Genomic DNA, 21,180 nt, shown 5'->3' with positions numbered 1-21,180 from the left:
CATTAACATTCAGGGTAAGTATTGAGAGATATGAATTTAGTGCCATTGTATTGCCTGTAAGGTGACTGTTATTGTATATTGTCTCTGTTTCTTTCTGATCTACTACTTTTAGGGTCTCTCTTTGCTTAGAGGACCTCTTTCAATATTTCCTGTAGAGCTGGTTTGGTATATGCAAATTCTTTCAGTTTTTGTTTGTCCTGGAAGCTTTTAATCTCTCCTTCTATTTTCAATGATAGCCTAGCTGGATATAGTATTCTTGGCTCCATGTTTTTCTCATTTAGTACTCTGAATATATCATGCCAGCTCTTTCTGGCCTGCCAGGTCTCTGTGGATAAGTCTGCTGCCAATCTAATATTTTTACCATTGTACGTTACAGACTTCTTTTCCCGGGCTGCTTTCAGGATCTTTTCTTTGTCACTAAGACTTGTAAATTTTACTATTAGGTGACGGGGTGTGGACCTATTCTTGTTGATTTTGAGGGGGGTTCTCTGAACCTCCTGAATTTTGATGCTTGTTCCCTTTGCCATATTGGGGAAATTCTCTCCAATAATTCTCTCCAATATACCTTCTGCTCCCCTCTCTGTTTCCTCTTCTTCTGGAATCCCAATTATTCTAATGTTGTTTCATCTTATGGTGTCACTTATCTCTCGAATTCTCCCCTCGTGGTCCAGTAGCTGTTTGTCCCTCTTTTGCTCCGCTTCTTTATTCTCTGTCATTTGGTCTTCTATATCGCTAATTCTTTCTTCTGCCTCATTTATCCTAGCAGTGAGAGCCTCCATTTTTGATTGCACCTCATTAATAGCTTTTTTGATTTCAACTTGGTTAGATTTTAGTTCTTTTATTTCTCCAGAAAGGGCTTTTATATCTCCCGAGAGGGTTGCTTTAATATCTTCCATGCCTTTTTTCAAGCCCGGCTAGAACCTTGAGAATCGTCATTCTGAACTCTATATCTGACATATTACCAATGTCTGTATTGATTAGGTCCCTAGCCTTTGGTTCTGCCTCTTGTTCTTTTTTTTGTTGTGAATTTTTCCGCCTTGTCATTTTGTCCAGATAAGAGTTTATGAAGGAGCAAGTAAAATACTAAAAGGGTGGCAACAACCCCAGGAAAATATGCTTTAGCCAAATCAGAAGAGATCCCTAATCGTGAGGGGTGAAAAAGGGGATAAAAAGGGGCTCAGAAAGAAAGAAAAAATAAAAGAAACTATTAAAAAAAAGAAAGCTGACAAAGAAAAAATATAAAAAGAGGAAAAAAATATATATATATTAGATAAACTATTTAAAAAACGTTAAAAAAGAAAACGGTAAAATTTAAAAAAATTTAGCAGAAGAAGAGAAAAAGAAAAAAAAATTGAAAAAGAAAAAAAAATTAAATTAACTGCAAGGCTAAAAAATCATGGGGAGAAAGCCATGAGTTCCGTGCTTTGCTTTCTTCTCCTCTGGAATTCCGCTGCTCTCCTTGGTATTGAAACTGCACTCCTTGGTAGGTGAACTTGGTCCTGGCTGGGTTTCCCGTTGATCTTCTGGGGGAGGGGCCTGTTGTAGTGATTCTCAAGCGTCTTTGCCCCAGGCGGAGTTGCACCGCCCTTACCCGGGGCTGCTCTGAGTAATCCGCTCGGGTTTGCTTCGGGAGCTTTTGTTCCCTGAGCGCTTTCCATAGAGTTCTGGAGGACGGGAATGAAGATGGCGGCCTCCCGGTCTCCGGCCCGGAGGAGCCGAGAGCCCAGGGCCCCACTCCTCAGTGCGCCCTCAGAGAACAGCGCCCAATGACTCCCGTCACCTTGGCCTCCGGCCGCGCTCCGAGCTGACCGAGCCTGCGACCGGTTCAAGGCAACCCCAAGCTGAGAGTCACTCCTCGGCTCTGTCTCTGTAGCCGGCTTCCCCGTTCTAATACCGGTAAGCTCTGCGACACTCAGACACCCCTGATCCTTCTGCGACCTGAGGCCGCGCTGACCCCGCCTCGGCTTCACCCCAGTTAAGCCTCTGGAGTGATGTCCCTCAGCGGAACAGACTTTTAAAAGTCCTGATTTTGCTCCGTTGCTCCGCCGCTCACCGGGAGCCGGCCCCTCCCCCCGTGGTCTCTCTTCCCGTCGCTTTGGATTCACTTCTCCGCCAGTCCTACCTTTCAGATAGTGGTTGATTTTCTGTTTCTAGAATTGCTGTTCTTCTTCTCTTCAATCTCCCAGTTGGATTTGTAGGTGTTTGCAATCTTTAGATAAGCTATTTAGCTGATCTCCCGCTACCCGAAGTAGTCTCAGCCTGCTACTTCTCTGCCATATGACTCCTCCCACCAACCATAAGTGACTCTTAATCTCACAAAACAAACTGAGGGTTGATGGGGGTGGGGGGTTGGGAGAGGGGGGGTGGGGTTATGGATATTGGGGAGGGTATGTGCTATGGTGAGTGCTGTGAAGTGTGTAAACCTGGCGATTTGCAGACCTGTACCCCTGGGGATAAAAATATATGTTTATAAAAAAATAAAATTAAATAAATAAATAAAAAATTTAAAAGTTAGAATTAAGAAATATTTGTTTGTTTATATGTATATGTATATGTATATGTATATGTGTCCCCACAGTGATTTTTCTGAAAGGTAACTATAAATCAGTCTTATTTTACTTTTTTAAATTATTTTTTCTTTTTTCTATTTCCTTTTCTCTCTTTTCATTTTTTTTTCTTTTGAGTTTTTTCTTCAAGTTTTATCTGTACTTTTAAGAGTAATAAGTGTGTAAAGACACAACAGGAATAAACTGAATATATAAAATATTTGTTTTTAAATAGGCATGGAATCATCACATTGCAGGCATTCTCAGAAGCTAATCGGAAACTCTGGCTCGAAGCCATGGATGGTAAAGAACCGGTAAGAATATGACACATTCTGTAATTTAGGTTTTATTCTTCTAATTACAAAATACATCTGAAATTTTTTTTTATGTTTGAAGTAGTATATTTGAAAATAATTAGTATAACAAGTCAGAGTAGAGACTCTTACTGTTTTTCTAGTGTTGTCTTAATCATTGGCATAAATTTATAATTTCTTTCTCAGGGGGACTTCTAGATTTAAAACCCTAAAATTACTTTTTAACAAATTACTTATCACTAACCTGGCTGTGCTGATTGAATTATTTTATTTAGTTAATAATTGAGTCCCCACTCTTTGGAAGGCCTGTGCTAAGCTTCGTAATCAGTGTGATGAGCATAGGTTCAGGGTAAGAAATAATTGTATGGTCTATATCATTGTTTTAAAGTCTCATGGGGTGGGGCCCCTGGGTAGCTCCGTCAGTTAAACATCTGACTCTTGATTTTGGCTCAGGTCATTATCTTAAGGTCTTAAAATTGTCATTATCTCAAGGTCTTGAGATCGCTCAGTCAGTTAAACATCTGACTCTTTATTTTGGCTCAGGTCATTATCTTAAGGTCTTTAAATTGTCATTATCTCAGGGTCTTGAGATCGAGCCCCACATTGGCCTCTGTGCTCAGGGCAGAATCTGCTTGAGATTCTTTCTCTTGCTCTGCCCCTCCCCCCAATAAATAAATAACTCTTAAAAAAAAAATAAGTTTCATTTGGTCAAACTGTCTTGTGGCTTGACATTTTCCCTTCTATCCATATCCCCACTGTTTTAATAGTTATTTCAATGTGGGCATGATAATTTACTTAAAATTATTAGGGAAGCTATGTTAAAAAGGGAATGAATAAATCACTAATCACTGTCTGTTTCCCTTGTGAAGAACACTGCATGGATTGTTGGAGGAGCATACAGAGAAAATAGGAGGCCTTGTTCTGTCCCTTGAGAACTATCCTTTAGTTGGCAAAGAATCTGTGAACAAACTTGTGCAAAGTACCTATGCAACATCACACCGTTGTCCCTAGACTTTGAGGCCATCCCTCCAACTACTACCAGTCCACGATAAAATGAGTGCAGAAATTAAGATTAAACATCTAGGAAATTTAATAGCAATTTGGAGAACTCATTTTACATCTATTGAGTTTGAAAATAAAAATTTGGACTTTGCATCTATTCTTTATAATGTTTATTATGTTTTACTTTATTATTACTTATAAAAATATCAGCCAATTACAAACTAAAAATTAAAACAAAATGACTTGACTCTTTGCCACTAAAAGTTGTGAGGTAAGCCCTGACCTAGAGCAAATTTAGGAGATGGTGTGACAGCTCAGGTATAAGTTAGGGCTGTACATGTTGAGAACAAAACACTAAAGAGATAATTTGAGGAAGGAGTAATCTGGTAAAATCCATCATGAGATCCTTCCTGAAGAAAGGATACATACTGTGCATCATTTCAGGTAATAAAATAAGATATATAAATCATCTGAAAGGGGTAGAACCTTGCTCAGGGCTGGACAGCCATAATGGAAAGAAGTGGGAAACAAGGTAAGGTTGACAGGTAGGGAGTTGGCCCTATGGACATACCAGTTGTAGGACCTTGAAATCAAGATACTCTCCTTTGTGTATCATTGTACCACCATCGCCCTGCTTCTGTGCAGGGTCATTAACTGATAAGACTTCCTTTGTTTTTTTAGATTTACACGCTGCCTGCCATTATTAGCAAGAAAGAAGAAAGTAAGTTGTTTTAATAATTATTTAAAATTTTATCACAGTTTATTTTTAATTACAAAGGTATTATGTGGTATTAAGAGTTAATTCTGAGAAAATGTACCTTTGATTTGATGGTTAAACAAATTTAAAATTTTCATTCAAAGAAGTTTCTCAAGTCAAAGCTACTGGTGTTATAGTGACCAAAATTAATTTTTATTTGTTTAGTGTTTATTTACTTATAGGTATGTACTTTGCTTTATCCCAGGAGGAGATTTGAAGCAATTTATGTTTATTTGATTTTTTAAATGTTTTTAAGGGCAATAGAGAGTTTCTTTATTTTAGTTTCCCTGTTCCAGTGACTACACTGAAGACATGAATACTTTGTGCTGGTTTTAGGAGATTGTGCCCAAGATTGTGATGTATAAAGACATTGTCATATGACATGGGATATGTAGGAGAACCTTTGTCTCACTATAGAATTACTGAATCCTTAGTATTAAAGCAGTCTTAATAAGCACATTTTATGTGTTTTCCATCACATACTAAATCCATTTAATCTAATCCACTTAATTGTCTGCCATATTCTTGCCACCCTTGGCAATTACCCTTGGTTACTTTAAGGTATTTTCTTTTTTGTGTACTCTACATGGCCAGATTATTTGACATATAAAAATTAGTTTGTATATTTGTTTTTAAGGTTATCTGTATATCTTCTAAAGCAACTTAAAGTTTTATTTGATTCAATTGACTTTCTCTCATGATGTCTAAATTTATTTTTAAAACAAGATTAATAATAATCCTGACTTTTAAATTGCTAATACAGTGCAACTTAGAATGAAGTGAAGATAAAAACTAGGAAAGCACTCATTTGAAAGTCATAAATATTGAGTGTATGAGAGAGCCTATTATTTTAACGGAATGAAATGCTTCCTAGCAATTCATTTCAGAAATTATCAAAAGAAAAAACATGATTTAAAGTATACCTAATGTTAAAGACTTAAAAAATTATTTCCAGTTTTTATTCTTGCATTTCTTTATTGCAAATCAAGGAAAGTGACTAGTATAAAATCTTCCATTGCCCATTTATATCTAATCACAGAAATAATAACCAACAGATTAGTACCAAATGTTCATTCTAAGCAATTACCTAAAGAGCAATATATTATAAAATTTGCATTTGAGTAGAGTTTGAAATGTGTTTTCTAATACTGGTTTCATTTTTCTTTTTTTTTTTTTCTTTTTTTATTTTTTCAGTGTACCAGAATTCATTGTTTATGCACCATGCCCAGTACTCCATACAATATGTGCCCTCCTTAATACCCACCAGCAGGCTCACCCAACCCCCCACCCCTCCAAAACCCTCAGTTTGTTTCTCAGAGTCCACAGTCTCTCATGGTTCATCTCCCCCCTCCAATTTCCCCCAAGTCACTTTTCCTTTCCTTCTCCTAATGTCCTCCATGTTATTCCTTATGTTCCACAAGTAAGTGAAACCATATGATAATTGATTTTCTCTGCTTGACATTTCACTCAGCATAATCTCCTCCAGTCCCAACCATGTTGATACAAAAGTTGGGTATTCATCCTTCCTGTGGGGGCATAATATTCCATTGTTTACATGGACCATGTCTTCTGTATCCATTCGTCTGTTGAAGGTCATCTTGGCTCTTTCCACAGTTTGGCAACTGTGGCCATTGCTGCTATGAACATTGGGGTACAGATGGCCCTTCTGTTCACTACATCTTTATCTTTGGGGTAAATACCCAGTAGTGCAATTGCAGGGTCATAGGGTAGCTCTATTTTTAATTTCTTAAGGAATCTCCACAGTTTTCCAAAGTGGCTGCCCCAACTTGCATTCCCACCAGCAGTGTAAGAGGGTTCCCCTTTCTCCACATCCTCTCCAACACTTGTTGTTTACTATCTTGTTAATTTTGGCCATTCTAACTGGTATAGGTGGCATCTCAATGTGGTTTTGATTTGAATCTCCCTGATGGCTAATGATAAACATTTTTTCGTGTCTGTTAGCCATTTGTATGTCTTCTTTGGAGAAGTGTTGTTCATGTCTTCTGCCCAATTTTTTTTTGTAATTTTATTTTATTTTTCAGTGTTCCAAGATTCGTTGTTTATGCACCACACCCAGTGCTCCATGTAATGTGTGCCCTTCTTAATACCCACCACCAGGCTCACCCAACCCCCAACCCCCTCCCCTCCAAAACCCTCTGTTTCTCAGAGTCCACAGTCTCCTGGTTTGTCTCCCCCTCCGATTTCTCCTAACTCACTTCTCCTCTCCATCTCCCAAAGTTCTCCATATTCTTCCCATTTTTGACATGATTATCTGTTCTTTTTGAGTGGTTTCATTTTTCATATATAGTATAAACTTCAAATGAACCTACTCAACAATAAATAGTGAGAAAATAACTGAACCTATATATAGTATTCAGTAAGGCTTTAAATGGGGACATGGTTAAGTCACTGAGAATATATTTGATTTTTATTACATTTCTTGGAAGTAGGGTTTCTATCGTAACTAGGAAATTTGAATAAGAAAGTTATCACATGTACTCATGCTCTGATGGAGGGGGAATACACTTTTTAATGCCATAAAGACTTCTAGAAATCTGCTTTCTTGTAGCCTTAGCCACCTGAAACATCACTATGCCACCATTTGTAATTATAAAATGGTATATTTTTCAGAAAAGTAGCTCTTCTAGAGCCCATGTATTTGTGTCATTTCTCACATTTTGGCTTTTGGTATAGTGTTTGAGTATCCTTCTTAGTTCTCTGAGCAACTTGTGACAGAACACTTGTCCCCTTTTTCTTAATACTCAACACAGGCTTTTTCCATGAGGTATATGTGCTCAGCACACATTTGCTCTTATTGTTACTCTTAGTGCCAGTAGGTTTTTATTGCCCAAGGGGAGATTTTGATCATAGAAAAGAATATTCTAATTACGTTTGCTTTATTAATATGTAGTGCTTCAAGTTATAAATCTTAACCTTTTGACTTTTATTTTTATTATTTTATCTTAAGCTATATTTTTTCTTTCATCCTATTTTATATACAAATCTTATTTTATATATAAATGCCCTAATTTTTTAAAATGTCATTTTCACTTTGTTTTCATAAATTTGATAGAATTCCCCCATTTATACATTTAACCAATGAAGCTTTTTTTAGACATATCAAGATATAATTACAAAGCTTGTAAATCTTATTTTCCCACATGCAGCACTCTAATTAAAGGCCAGTTTCTGATTCTGGCTTATATAATCTTTCTAAACTGGTGGAATCTTTTGTAATCTAGTAAATTGGCTTATAAATGCTGAGATTAATATCCCTTTAAGTATTCTAAACATTCTAAATAATTTATATACAAAATTGTGTAGTGATTTCAAAGAGTCTTACTATGTGGGCTTAAAGCTGACTTACCCAAAATCACACTTATTTCTGATTGTTTTCCCACATTCTTGGAAATTCAAATTTGCTCACCTGAGGAGAATATCTACTCTCTTGAAAAGGCAAGACTTTGTCATCAATAAAAAGAAATTCTGACTGATATAGGCACAGGATTGAATGTACTTCCAGAAATAAGCTGTGGGGTGGACTTTTTTTTTTTTTTTTGCCAATTTATGTGAGCAAGATTCTCTTAAACATTCCTCAATCCAACATGCCTTGAAGTCCCTTTCCCTAAAATAACCTGCCTCTCAGATGAGAGGGCTTTCCAGGTCGTCAGAATTTAATATTTTTGCATGTAATTTTAAATATTAAATTTAAAATTTAAAATTTTATTTATTTATTTATTTAAAATTTTAAATATTAAATATCAATGGACAATTTTAAATATAAATACATCAAGGCCTAAAATGTGTTAGTGGAACTTTGAATCTCTTGCTCAGATTGTAATCTTAATTCTTAACTCTTTTATCATGTGTCTTATCGGTACACCACTGTTTAAGTAGTGATTTAATAACTTTAATAACGAATAGGATATACATGAATACTCAACAGTATTCCAGACTCTAGCATATGGTTCACCTGAGAGCAGCATTGTGTTTTCTTTCTCGTGACATGCCTGGAATTGTATTTGTTTCGGTTCAAAATTATATTCCAGTGATAGTGAAGTTCTTGGACCTCGTTTTTAAGTCCTGAATTAATCATGTAAGCTCATCCTGTTAGTTCACAACAGCTTTGATCTTTATATTCACCCCTTCTACCATTTTTCAATATATCATCTTGTTTTTTTGAGATCTCTGTGTTCCTTTTTGACATTTGACTCCTCTCAAAAGTGAAGAATTATATCAATCTCCATTTGTAACTTCTCTCTCAAATGGTATTTGAAACAAGCACTAGTCTTGATTCATTTGCCACCTTAGGAAGTGCATCTTTATAGCTTTGGTAATTCAGATGGATACTGTTTATCTTAAAATATTCTAGTTATCTATCCTTTGGAAACTCAGTTTTGCATGGGATATATTTGTATTTTTGAAATGATAAAGCTAATAATGAAGCAGAGATTGTAAAATATAAAACTCGGATAAAAATTTGTTTTGACTGTCAGCTATTAAGCGCAGTCATAATGTTTATGCTTTCATTAAAAATCCTCAAGGTAATAGAATAAAAACTATTTAGCATCCTAAAATAGGGCCATACTGTGAAGATACAGAGAATATATGCCATAAAATAAAGAGTAAAGCTATTCTGTGGCTGTTGAATCACGAGACTGTCTTTACAAACCTAACATGAAAAAGTCTCAGTACTTTGTGATTATTCTTACTTTACTGTTTTCAGAGTAGAGATGCTGCAAATGAGACTAGCATATAATTCAATAAAGAAGGAAAGTTTGACACTTCTTAATGAAAAAAACCCTACTAAATACAAGAACTAAAGAACTGGTCAGCAAATGCTTTTCTGGTTGTAAAATATGGTTGCAGTATTTACAGTATTCTTTTCTTTCTTTCTTTCTTTCTTTCTTTCTTTTTTTTTAAGATTTTATTTATTTATTTGACAGAGATCACAAGTAGGCAGAGAGGCAGGCAGAGAGAGAAGAAGGGAAGCAGGCTCCCTGCCGAGCAGAGAGCCCGATGTGGGACTCGATCCCAGGACCCTGAGATCATGACCTGAGCCGAAGGCAGCAGCTTAACCCACTGACCACCCAGGCGCCCCATGCAGTATTCTTTTCTTGAAATTCTAAGATGTTGGGACTTCATGTTGGGACTTTAACTTTGAGAATAGCAATGTCTACCATGAATATTAAATATTATTCAGTTAAGAGTAGAATTAAACTATCGCTCAAGGTGTGCCATTAGGGATATTTTTTAAAGAGTAACATATCAATAGTGCTCCATAATTTGAGCCTGTCTTCAAAGAAACCAATTTTCTTTTCTTTCTTTTTTTTTTTGGTTTTATTAAATCTTTTATTTTAATTCCAGTATAGTTAACATACAGTGTTATATTAGTTTCAGGTGTACAATACAGTGATTCAGCAGTTCTATACATTACTCAATGTTCACCGTGGTAAATGTACTCTTTAATCCCTATCACCTGTTTCACCCATCTCCCAACTCCCTTCTGGCAACCAGCAGTTTGTTCTCTGTAGTTAAGATACATTTCTTGGTTTGGCTCTCTTTCTTTTTTCTCTTTGTTTCTTTGGTTTCCTAAATGGCAGATATGAACAAAATCATATGGTATTTGTCTTTCTCCAGCTGACTTATTTAGCTTAGCATTATACTCTCTAGCTCCATCCATGTCATTGTAAATGGAAAGATTTCATTATTTTATAAGGATGAGTTATATATATATATATATATATATATATATATATATATATATATATCACATCTTTATTCATCCATCTATCAATGGACAATTGGGCTGCTTCCACAACTTGGTTATTATAAAAAAATGCTGCAGTAAACATAGGGGTGCATGTATCCCTTCGAATTAGTGCCCTTTAAGTATTCTAAACTTTTTCCTCTGTTGTGATTCTTAAATTCCTCATATGAGGGAAATCATATGGTGGTCTTTCTCTGACACGAATTTCACTTAGCATTATACTCTCTAACTCCATCCATGTTGTTGCAAATGTCAAGATTTCATTCTTTCTTATGGATTAGTAATATTCTATTGTGTTTATATACCACGACTTCTTTATCCATTCATCTGTTGATGGACACTTGGGCTGCTTCCGTAGTTTGGCTGTTATAAATAATGCTACAATAAACATGGGGCCTGGGTGCATATAGTCTTTCAAATTAGTGTTTTTGTATTTTGGGGGTAAATACCCAGTAGTACAATTCCCGGATCATAGGGTATTCTGTTTTTAATTATTTGAGGAATCTCCTTACCCTTCCACAGTGGCTACACCAGGTTGCAGTCCCAACAGTGCATGAGGGTTCCTTTTTCCCCACATCCTCACCAACAGTTGTTGGTGTATTTTTTATTTTAGTCATTCTGACAAGGGTGAGGTGATACGTCATTGTGGTTTTGACTTAAATTTATTAAATTAAATTTATTTCCCTGATGATGAGTGATGTTGGGCATCTTTTCACTTGTCTGTTGGCCATCTGTGCATCTTCTTTGGAGATAGTCTGTTCCTGTCGTCTGCCCATTTTTTAACTGGATTATTTAGTCTTTGGGTGTTGAGTTGCATTAGCTCTTTATGTATTTAGAATACTAACCCTCTATCAGATATGTTCTTGCAAATATCTCCTCCCATTCAGTAGATTGTCCTTTTGTTTTGTTGGTTGTTGTCCTTTGCATTGCAGAACCTTTTGCTTTGATGTAATCCCAGTAGTTTATTTTTGCTTTTATTTCCCTTACCACAGAAGACAAATCCAAAAAAATATTGTTACAGCTGATGTTGAAGGAATTACTGACTGTGCTCTCTTCTAGGATTTTTGTGGTTTTAAGCGTCACATTTAGGTCCTTAGTCCATTTTGAGTTTATTTTTGTATGGTGTAAGAAAGTGATCCAGTTTCATTCATTGGTATGTATCCGTCCAGTTTTTCCAGCATCGTTTATTGAAGAGACTGTCTTTTTCCCATTACATATTCTTCCCTCCTTTTTCAAAGAGTAATTGATGATATAGAGTGGGTTCATTTCTGGGCTTTCTATTCTGTTCTGTTGACCTGTGTGTCTGTTTTTTGTGTCAGTACCATACTGTTTGAAACAAATTATCTTCCATGACGTACCTTTTATGTCCCAAAACCTCCCATCTTGGGACTAGTTGTTAACAGGGACAGAGGCAGTTGTCATTTTTTCTAGGTGTTCTTGCACTGGCATTCTCTCTTGGTGCCCTAAGCCTTGTCCCCACTCAAACATGTTTTGTGTGGTGGTTTTTCAGCTGGTCCTTCTACCCTAGGTTGGAGGAAGTGAGAATAGAGAAAGAAAAGATGCAGTATTCTCATTCTCTCATGCAGTTCAGTTCAACAGTATTCCATTGTGTACCTACATTATTCCAGGTATTGTGAATGGGGGAAAAAGTCCTTTGAAATGATGTTTCTGCTAATGAAAGTCATGATTTGGCCACATCCTAATAGTCACTCGGCATTCAGTCTCATGTACCTGTCCACATGTTCTCATGATTGGACCAGAAGATACTTTCAAATTTCCCCCAAAACTCAGTTTCTGCCATTGTGTTTCAGTGACTTTCCCCATGTGTACTTAAGGAACACATTATTTTCCAGCAATAAAAGAAAGAAAAATTAAGCTCATTCTTCTTATCCTAGATAATTGCCCTCTGTCACGAGTTTTTTGAGCTCATACTGCTGTTTAGATAGTTTAATTCTGGAAGTTCTCAGATGTCCTCCTCACCACATCTTCCACCATACCTGTGATCAAATAATCTTGTTTCCATGTTGAGACCCAGGAAGAGGGTTATGGCTCAAATGCTTTTCACCGGCAGACCAAGAAGCAGCAACAATTTGGGCCAGGGCTGTGCAGAGTGAACTGCTCATCCTTAGAGAAAAGAGAAATGGTCCTGTGGATATTACAAACACCAATAAATGTACTCATTTAGTGTTTCTGTTTCTTTCAAGCCATGGGTAATACGATATTAATTATCTGTGATAAGTAGCCTTTTAATCTGAAATGGCAGATTAAGAAAGTGAATTAGAAATTAAAGACAAATGTTGCTTTGTTTTGTCAGGCCTGAGAAGGTACTGTTAGGCCAAGTAGATTACATCTGTAAGGACGTGCTGGGTTTTTAATTGCTAAGAAATTGAAGGTACAAGGACTTTTGCTTTGTTAGCTGTATAGAAGACTATTCTTTTTTTTTTCTCATGACTGTTTCAATTCTCTTGAGATTAATAGCTATTACACTATTAAAACTCCCTTATGGAAACTTTATTTGGATTTCAATAAAAGTTTTAGCCCTGAATATTTTCTGGAAAAAAATGTTTACCCTTAACTTTTGATTGAATATATAAAGTTCTTTAAGTTAGCTTGTTTTCTACTTCTACCCCTGAAAGCCAAGTATCATTAATATTACAGGGTTTCAATTCTTAGGAATTTGGTGGTGTTTGTATTCTGCATATCCTTGTGGCCCTTTCTTAGCAGGGAGTTATGTGGCTGAGGGCATCTGGGGAGGAGTGACTAAAGTTGGCTCCTGTTAACTAAGTACTAACCCTTCTAGAAGCAAGGGTATTTGTGTAACACACTTGAAAACCAATAACTACCAAATCATTCATCAATAAGCACTTATTGGCTGCCTGCTCTGACTCAGGCATTGAGCCCTGATTAAGTAATATGTATTTCTCCTATGTAAGATGCTCCACTCTCTACTATTGAAGGAGGAGTACCTTGACATCCACTAAAGAAGAATTATGATATTTTGGTGATTACAGCTTTGGAATATAGCTTGAAATCAGGTCACGTGATGCTCCCAGCTTTGGTTTTCTTTTTCAACATTTCCGTAGTGATTGGGGTCCTTTCTGGTTCCATACAAATTTTAGGATTGTTTGTTCTGGCATGTTGAAAAATGCTATTGGTATTTTGATTGGTATGGTGTTGAAAGTATACATTGCTCTGGGCAGCATAGACATTTTAACAATGCTTAGTCTTCCAATCCATGAGCATGGGATATTTTTCCATCTTTTTGTGTCTTTTATTTCTTTCATGAGTGTTTCGTAGTTCCTGGAGTTTACATCCTTTACCTCTTTGGTTAAGTTTAAATCCAAGGTATCTTATGGTTTTTGGTGTTATTATAAATGGAATCAATTCTCTAATTTCTCCTTCTACAGTTTCATTGTTAGTGCACTGATTTCTGTGCATTGATTTTGTATCCTGCCACATTACTGAATTGCTGTATGAGTTCTGGTAATTTGGGGGTGGAGACTTTTGGGTTTTCCACATAGAGTATCATGTCATCTATGAAGAGAGAGAGTTTGACTTCTTCTTTGCCAATTTGAATACTTTTTGTTTCTTGTTGTTGTCTGATTGTTGTTGCTAGGATTGTACTACTATGCTGAACAACAGTGATGAGAGAGGGCATCTTTGTTGTGTTCCTGATCTCAATGGGAAGGCTCTCCCCATTGAGAATGATATTTGCTGTGGGTTTTTCACAGATGGATTTTAGGAAATTGAGGAATGTTCCCCTTATCCCTATACTTTGAAGAGTTTTAATCAGGAAAGGGTACTGTATTCTGTCAAGTGCTTTTTCTGCATCAACTGAGAGGACCATGTGGTTCTTCTCTCTTCTCTTAGTAATTTGTTCTATTACATTGATTGATTTGCAATCAGTCACATTGATTTGTTGAACCACCCTTGCTTCTCAGGGATAAATCCCAACCTTGTTGTGGTGGGTAATCCTTTTAATGTGCTGTTGGATCCTATCTTGTTGAGAATTTTGGCATCTATATTCATCAGGGATATTGGACTGAAATTTTCCTTTTTGATGGGGTCTTTGCCTGTTTTGGAGATCAAGGTAATGCTGGCCTCATAGAAAGAGTTTGGACGTTTTCCTTCTGTTTCTATTTTTCAAACAGCTTCAGGAGTATAGGTATTATTTCTTGTTTGAATGTTTGGTAGAATTCCCCAGGGAATCCATCAAGTCCTGGCCTCTTGTTTTTTGGGAGGTTTTTGATTACTGCTTCAATTTCTTTACCAGTTATTGTTCTCTTCAGATTGTCTATTTCTTCCTATTTCAGTGTTGGTAGTTTTTAAGTTTCTTTTTTTTTTTTTAAAGATTTTATTTATTTATCTGACAGAGAGAAATCACAAGTAGGCAGAGAGGCAGGCAGAGAGAGAGGAGGAAGCAGGCTCCCTGCTGAGCAGAGAGCCCGACGTGGGGCTCGATCCCAGGACCCTGAGATCATGACCTGAGCCGAAGGCAGCGGCCCAACCCACTGAGCCACCCAGGCGCCCCAGTTTTTAAGTTTCTAAGAAGGCATCCATTTCTTCCTGGTTGCTTAGTTTGTTGGCCTATAGTTGCTGGCAATAATTTCTAATAATTGTTTCTATTTCCTTGGTTTTAGTCATGATCTCTCCCCTATCATTCATGATTTTATTAATTTGGGTCCTTTCTCTTTTCTTTTAGATAAGTCTGGCCATTGGTTTATTGATCTTACTAATTCTTTCAAAGAACAAGCTTCTAGTTTTGTTGATCTGTTCTATTGATTTTCCTGGTTTCTACTTCATTGATCTCTACTCTAATCTTTATTATTTCACTTCTGCTTGGTTTAGGTTTTATTTGCTGTTCCTTCTCCAACTCCTTTAGGTATAAGTTTAGCTTATGCATTTGGGATTTTGAGTGAGGCCTGGATGGCTATGTATTTCCCCCTTAGGACTGCCTTTGCAGTATCCCATAGGTTTTGGACCAATGTGTTTTCATTCTCATTGGTTTCCATGAATTGTTTAAGTTCTTCTTTAATTTCCTGGTTGACCCATTCATTCCTTAGCATGATGCTCTTTAACTTCAAGTGTTAGAAGTTCTTCTAAATTTTTTCTTGTGACTGAGTTCCAGTTTCAAGGCACTGTGGTCTAATAACATGTAGGGAATAATCTCCGTCTTTTGGTATTGGCTGAGACCTGATTTGTGACCCAATATGTGGTCTATTCTGGAGAAAGTTCTCTGTGCATTCAAGAAGAATGAGTAGTCTGTTGTTTTAGGGTGGAATGTTCTATATATATCTACAAAGTCCATCTATCCAATTTGTCATTCCAAGCTCTTGTTTGTTTGTTGATCTTCTTTTTATATGATATGTCCAGTGCAGTGCTGAGAGTGGAGTGTAAAATCTCCTACTATTAATGTATTATTGTTGATTCTTTATTTTGGTTAAGAGCTGGCTTATGTAGTTGGTTGCTCCCAGTTGGGGGCATAGATATTTACAATTGTTAGATTTTCTTGTTGGGTAGACCCTTTAAGAATGATATAGTGTTCCTCTGGAGCTCTTATTATAGTCTGTGGTTTAAATTCTAATTTGTCTGATATAAAAATTGCTACCCCAGCTTCCTTTGATTTCTGTTGGCATGAAAAATGGTTCTCCATTCCTTCACTTTCAGTCTGGATGTATCTTTAAGTTCAAAATGAGTCTCTCGTAGACCACATATGGATGGGTCCTATCTTTTTATCCAACCTGCAACCCTGTGCCATTTCATGGGAACATTTAGGCTGTTCACGTTGAGAGTGATTATTGAAAGTTACATTATTTATTGCCATCCTGTCTGTACAGTCCCTGTTTCTATGGATTGTCTCTGTAAATTTCTGATCAGTAATACTCTTGGGATCTTTCTTCTTTTATAGAATCCCCTATAGTATTTCTTACAGGGCTGGCTTGGTGGTCACACATTCTTTCCGTTTCTGCTGGTACTGGAAGCTCTTTGTCTCTCCATCTGTCCTAAATGATAACCTGGCTGGATAAAATATTCTTGGCTGTATGTTCTTTTTTTTTTTTTAAGATTTTATTTATTTATTTGACAGAGAGAAATCACAAGTACGCAGAGAGGCAGGCAGAGAGAGGAGGAAGCAGGCTTCCCGCTGAGCAGAGAGCCCGATGCGGGGCTCGATCCCAGGACCCCGAGATCATGACCTGAGCCGAAGGCAGAGGCTTTAACCCACTGAGCCACCCATGTTCTTATTGGCTGCATGTTCTTATTTAGTACCCTCAATGTGTCTTGCCAGCCCGTTCTGGCTAGCCAGGTCTCAGTGGACAGGTCTGATGTTATTCTGATGTTCCTCCCTCTATATGTAAAGAATCTCTTCCCCCTAGCTGCTCTTAGAATGGCTTCCTTGGTTCTAAGATTTGTGAGCTTTACTCTTGCATGCCAGGACATTGGTCTGTTCTCATTGATCTTGGGAGGGGTCCTCTCTGCCTATAGGACATGAATGCTTGTTTCATTTCCTAGATTAGGGAAGCTCTCAGCTACAATTTGCTAGATATATCTTCTAGTCTTCTCTTTTTCTCCACCCCCTGAGGGATCCCAAGAATTCTGACATTGGAACGTTTCATGGCATCGTTTACTTCTCTACGTCTGTTCTCATGGATTTTAAACTGTTTGTTCCAGACCTCCTGTTCCTTCCTTTCTATCAGTTTATCTTCCTTTCTATCACTCATCCATTCTTCTGCCTCATTTATCCTAACTTAAGAGTATCCAGTTCAGACTGTATCTCATTCATAGCATTTTTATGTTTGGCATGATTAGCTCGCATTTATGCTCTTAGAGAATTTACGTGGCTGTTAATGGTTTTCTCAAGCCTAGGTATTGTCTTCATAATTGCAACTCTGAAGTCTGTTTCTGATATCTTGCTTATATCCATATCCATTGGGTCTGCGGGAAGAGCCATTGTCTTCTGGTTCTTTTCTTTGTTAGGAGTTCCTCCTCCTAGTCATTCTGTTGAGGGGTGGTTGAGGGGGTGTAGGGTCAAAGGTATCAACCACAATTCAGACAAGATGCATCCCTGGAAAGTTTGGAGTGGTCAGAAGCCACTAGCAAAAAAACCAACCAGAATGAAATCCAAGAATAAGATTTAAAAAGCTAAGGAAAAAAGGAGGCATGGGGAGAGCTATAATCTCTCAATGTGGTCAAGGTAGGGTGTTTCCATTCTTCCTGGGTGTATTTTGTACTCTTTGTTAGAGAACACCACTTCCCAGAGTTACGGGAAGATTAAAACAGCTATATGCATATATAAAGGTAGTACTGAATAGGGAAAAAAGGACTACATTGAAGCTTATATCTATATCTATATAATATATTTATAGATATAGGTGTGAAAAAGTACAAGTTAAAAAGCTAGTATGGAATATTTTGTATTAAACATCTAGTTGAAATGAGAAATAGGTAAAAAGAAAAACAGAGAAGAAACATAAGAAAAAAAAGTTGTGTCTGAAAAATACACAGGCTGTGAGGCAACATCAGGAGCTCAGTAAATAAACTACTTTCCCCTGGTGATGGGGTTTTACATTTTTATGAGGACCGTGGGGTTATAGTCCTCTTGTTCTTCCAGCTTGTCTTCTGGGGAAGGAGCCTGCCATGTTGTTTTTCAGTCAGTCCTGATTGGGCAGGGGCAGAGGGGTCAGGGATCTGTGGAAACCAGTGTTTGGGGCTTCCGTTCTCTGGTGGCTTTTGTGCTCTGGTGGCTTTTCTGCCTTTTTGGAGGATCAGAGCACAGGAAAATGTCTGCACCCAGACCTCTGTCAGGGCAGAGAAGTCACAGTCTATTCCTCTCTGAACCCTCCAGAATACACAGTCTACCTTCCCGTAAGCACTGCTATAACCCACAGCCTCCCACAGGCAGTGCACAACCCCAGCAACTCTCTCAGCAGTCCACTCAGGCCTCCCCCTTGTCTTCACCTTTTGCGCTTCCAAAACCACCAGCAGTCCCAGTCCACACAGGCATTGGCAGGTGTGGCAGCAGCGGAAGCCTGCCTGGCCGGGCCACATGTTCATGGGAGAGGTCGCCCTGTTCTGGTGTGCTTCCCCTCAGCTCCTGTTTCCTGTCTGATTACTTGTTTTCAGGCCCTTCCCCTTGGGTCTCTATTGCTCTGCAAGCTATTGCCATCCCCTGGTGCAGAATGCTTTAGCTCTGGGTATTATATTACTTTCCTGTGGCTGGCTTCTGGTGGTTCCCTCCCCCTTCCGTTTATCCTCTGATATTGGTCCATAGAATCACAACTTCATCCTTCGTACCTTGGGACTGCAGGTCCTCTGCCCCTGTAGAAATCCAGACATATATTCTTACATCTCAGGCAGATTTCATGGGTGTTCAGAATGGTTTGGCAGATAGCCAGCTAAATTCAGGGGACTGGTTGAAACAAAATTCCCCACTCCTCTGCCCTCTTGCTCTTCCCACAAGAAGTGTACTCTTTAATCCCCATAACTCATTTGACCCATCCTCCCTCCAACCTCCCTTCTAGTAACCATCAGTTTGTTCTCTATAGTTAAGAGTGTATTTCTTGGTTTGTCTTTCTCTCTCTCTTTTTTTTTCTCTATTTGTTTGTTGTGATTCTTAAATTCCACATATGAGGGAAATCATATGGTATTTATCTTTCTCTGACACATATTTCACTTAGCATTATACTCTCTAACTCCATCCATGTTGTTGCAAATGTCAAGATTTCATTCTTTCTTATGGATTAGTAATATTCTATTGTGTTTATATACCACAACTTCTTTATCCATTCATCTGTTGATGGACACTTGGGCTGCTTCCATAGTTTGGTTGTTATAAATAATGCTGCAATAAACATGGGGCCTGGGTGCATATAGTCTTTCGAATTAGTGTTGTATTTTGGGGGTAAATACCCAGTAGTGCAATTCCTGGATCATAGGGTATTCTGTTTTTAATTATTTGAGGAATCTCCTTACCCTTCCACAGTGCCTAAACCAGGTTGCAGTCCCACCAACAGTGCATGAGGGTTCCTTTTTCCCCACATCCTCACCAACAGTTGTTCTTTCTTGTATTTTTTATTTTAGTCATTCTGATAAGGGTGAGGTGATACGTCATTGTGGTTTTGACTTAAATTTATTTCCCTGATGATGAGTGATGTTGGGCATCGTTTCACATTTCCACATTTAGGTCCTTAGTCCATTTTAAGTTTATTTTTGTATGGTGTAAGAAAGTGGTCCGGTTTCATTCGTTGGTATGTATCTGTCCAGTTTTTCCAGCATCATTTATTGAAGAGACTTTTTCCCATTATATATTCTTCCCTCCTTTTTCAAAGAGTAATTGATGATATAGTTGTGGGTTTATTTCTGGGCTTTCTGTTCTATTCTGTTGACCCATGTGTTTGTTTTTGTGCCAGTACCGTACTGTTTTGATTAGTATGGCTTTGTAATATAATTTGAAGTATCAAATTGTGATATTTCCAGTTTTGTTATTTTTTCCCAATACTTCTTTTGGCTAGTGGAGTTCTTTTGTGTTTCATACAACTTTTAGGATTCTTTGCTCTAGTGTTCTGTGCAAAATACTTTTGAGGGGTGCCTGGGTAGCTCAGTTGGTTAAACATCTAACTCTTGCTTCCAGCTCAGGTCATGATCTCCTGGGTCCTGGGATTGAGCTGTCAGGCCTCATACTCAGTGGGGGTCTTCTTAAAGATTCTCTTAGTCTGGGGCGCCTGGGTGGCTCAGTGGGTTAAGCCACTGCCTTCGGCTCAGGTCATGATCTCAGAGTCCTGGAATCGAGCCCTGCATCGGGCTCTCTGCTCAGCGGGGAGCCTGCTTCCTCCTCTCTCTCTGCCTGCCTCTCTGCCTGCTTGTGATCTCTCTCTGTCAAATAAATAAATACAATCTTTTAAAAAAAAAAAAAAAAGATTCTCTTAGTCTGTCCCTCCCCTTGTTTACTCTCTGCTTCTCTCAAATAAATAAATAAATAAATAAATAAATAAATATTTAAAAATGCTATTGGTATTCTGATAGGGATTGAATTAAACCTGTAGATTTGGATAGTATAGACATTTTAACAATATTTATTCTTCCAATCTGTGAGTGTGAATCTCTTTCCATTTATTTCTGTCATGTTCAATTTCTTTCATCAGTGTTTTATAGTTGTCCTTGTATAGGTCTTTAACCTCTTTGGGTAAGTTTATTTCTAACTATTTTATTATTTTTGTGCATTTGTAAGTGGATAGTTTTCTTAATTTCTCTTTCTGCTATTATATTATTAATGCACAAAAATACACCGGATATCTATGTATTGGTCTTGCATCCTGTTACCTTACTTAATTCATTTATCAATAATAAGTAATTTGTTGATGAAGTGTTTAGGGTTTCTTTATGTATAGTGTTATGTCATCTGAAAATAATGAAAGTTTTATTTTTTCCTTACTAATCTGGCTGCTTTTTATTTCTTTTTGTTGTCTGATCACTGTGGCTAGGTCTTCAGTACTATACTGAATAAAAGTGGTGAGAGTGGACTTCCTTGTTTTGTTCCTGACCTTAGGGAAGAAGCTCTCAACTTTTCCTATCAAGTATGATGTTTGCTGTAGGTTTTTCAGGAAAGGTCTTTATTATTTGAAGTATCTTCCCCCTAGACTTACTTTGTGGAGGGTTTGTATCATGAATGGATGTTATACTTTGTCATAGGCTTTTTCTGCATCTAATGAAATGATCATATGTTTTATTGTTTTTCCTATTGCTGTAATGTGTCATGTTGATTGGTTTGTGAATGTTGAACTACCCTTGTATCCT

At 37.5% G+C, this 21,180-nt stretch overlaps 1 protein-coding gene across 4 annotated transcripts in view; it reads left to right on the top strand.

Annotated features, from left to right (window-relative positions):
• ARHGAP42 (Rho GTPase activating protein 42) overlaps window positions 1-21,180 on the top strand; it is a 299,718-nt gene that overhangs the window by 240,659 nt on the left and 37,879 nt on the right. For all 4 annotated transcript variants that reach the window (XM_047692080.1, XM_047692078.1, XM_047692082.1 and 1 more), the window contains 2 exons: window positions 2,782-2,860; window positions 4,544-4,583. In XM_047692080.1, coding sequence (XP_047548036.1) covers window positions 2,782-2,860; window positions 4,544-4,583 — 119 coding nt within the window. The remainder of the gene's footprint in view (window positions 1-2,781; window positions 2,861-4,543; window positions 4,584-21,180) is intronic.

This window comes from Lutra lutra, chromosome 10, assembly GCF_902655055.1.
Source record: "Lutra lutra chromosome 10, mLutLut1.2, whole genome shotgun sequence".
NCBI lineage: Eukaryota > Metazoa > Chordata > Mammalia > Carnivora > Mustelidae > Lutra > Lutra lutra.
The sequence above is the reverse complement of the archived record's forward strand: the minus strand, read 5'-3'. Positions and strand labels throughout refer to the sequence as shown.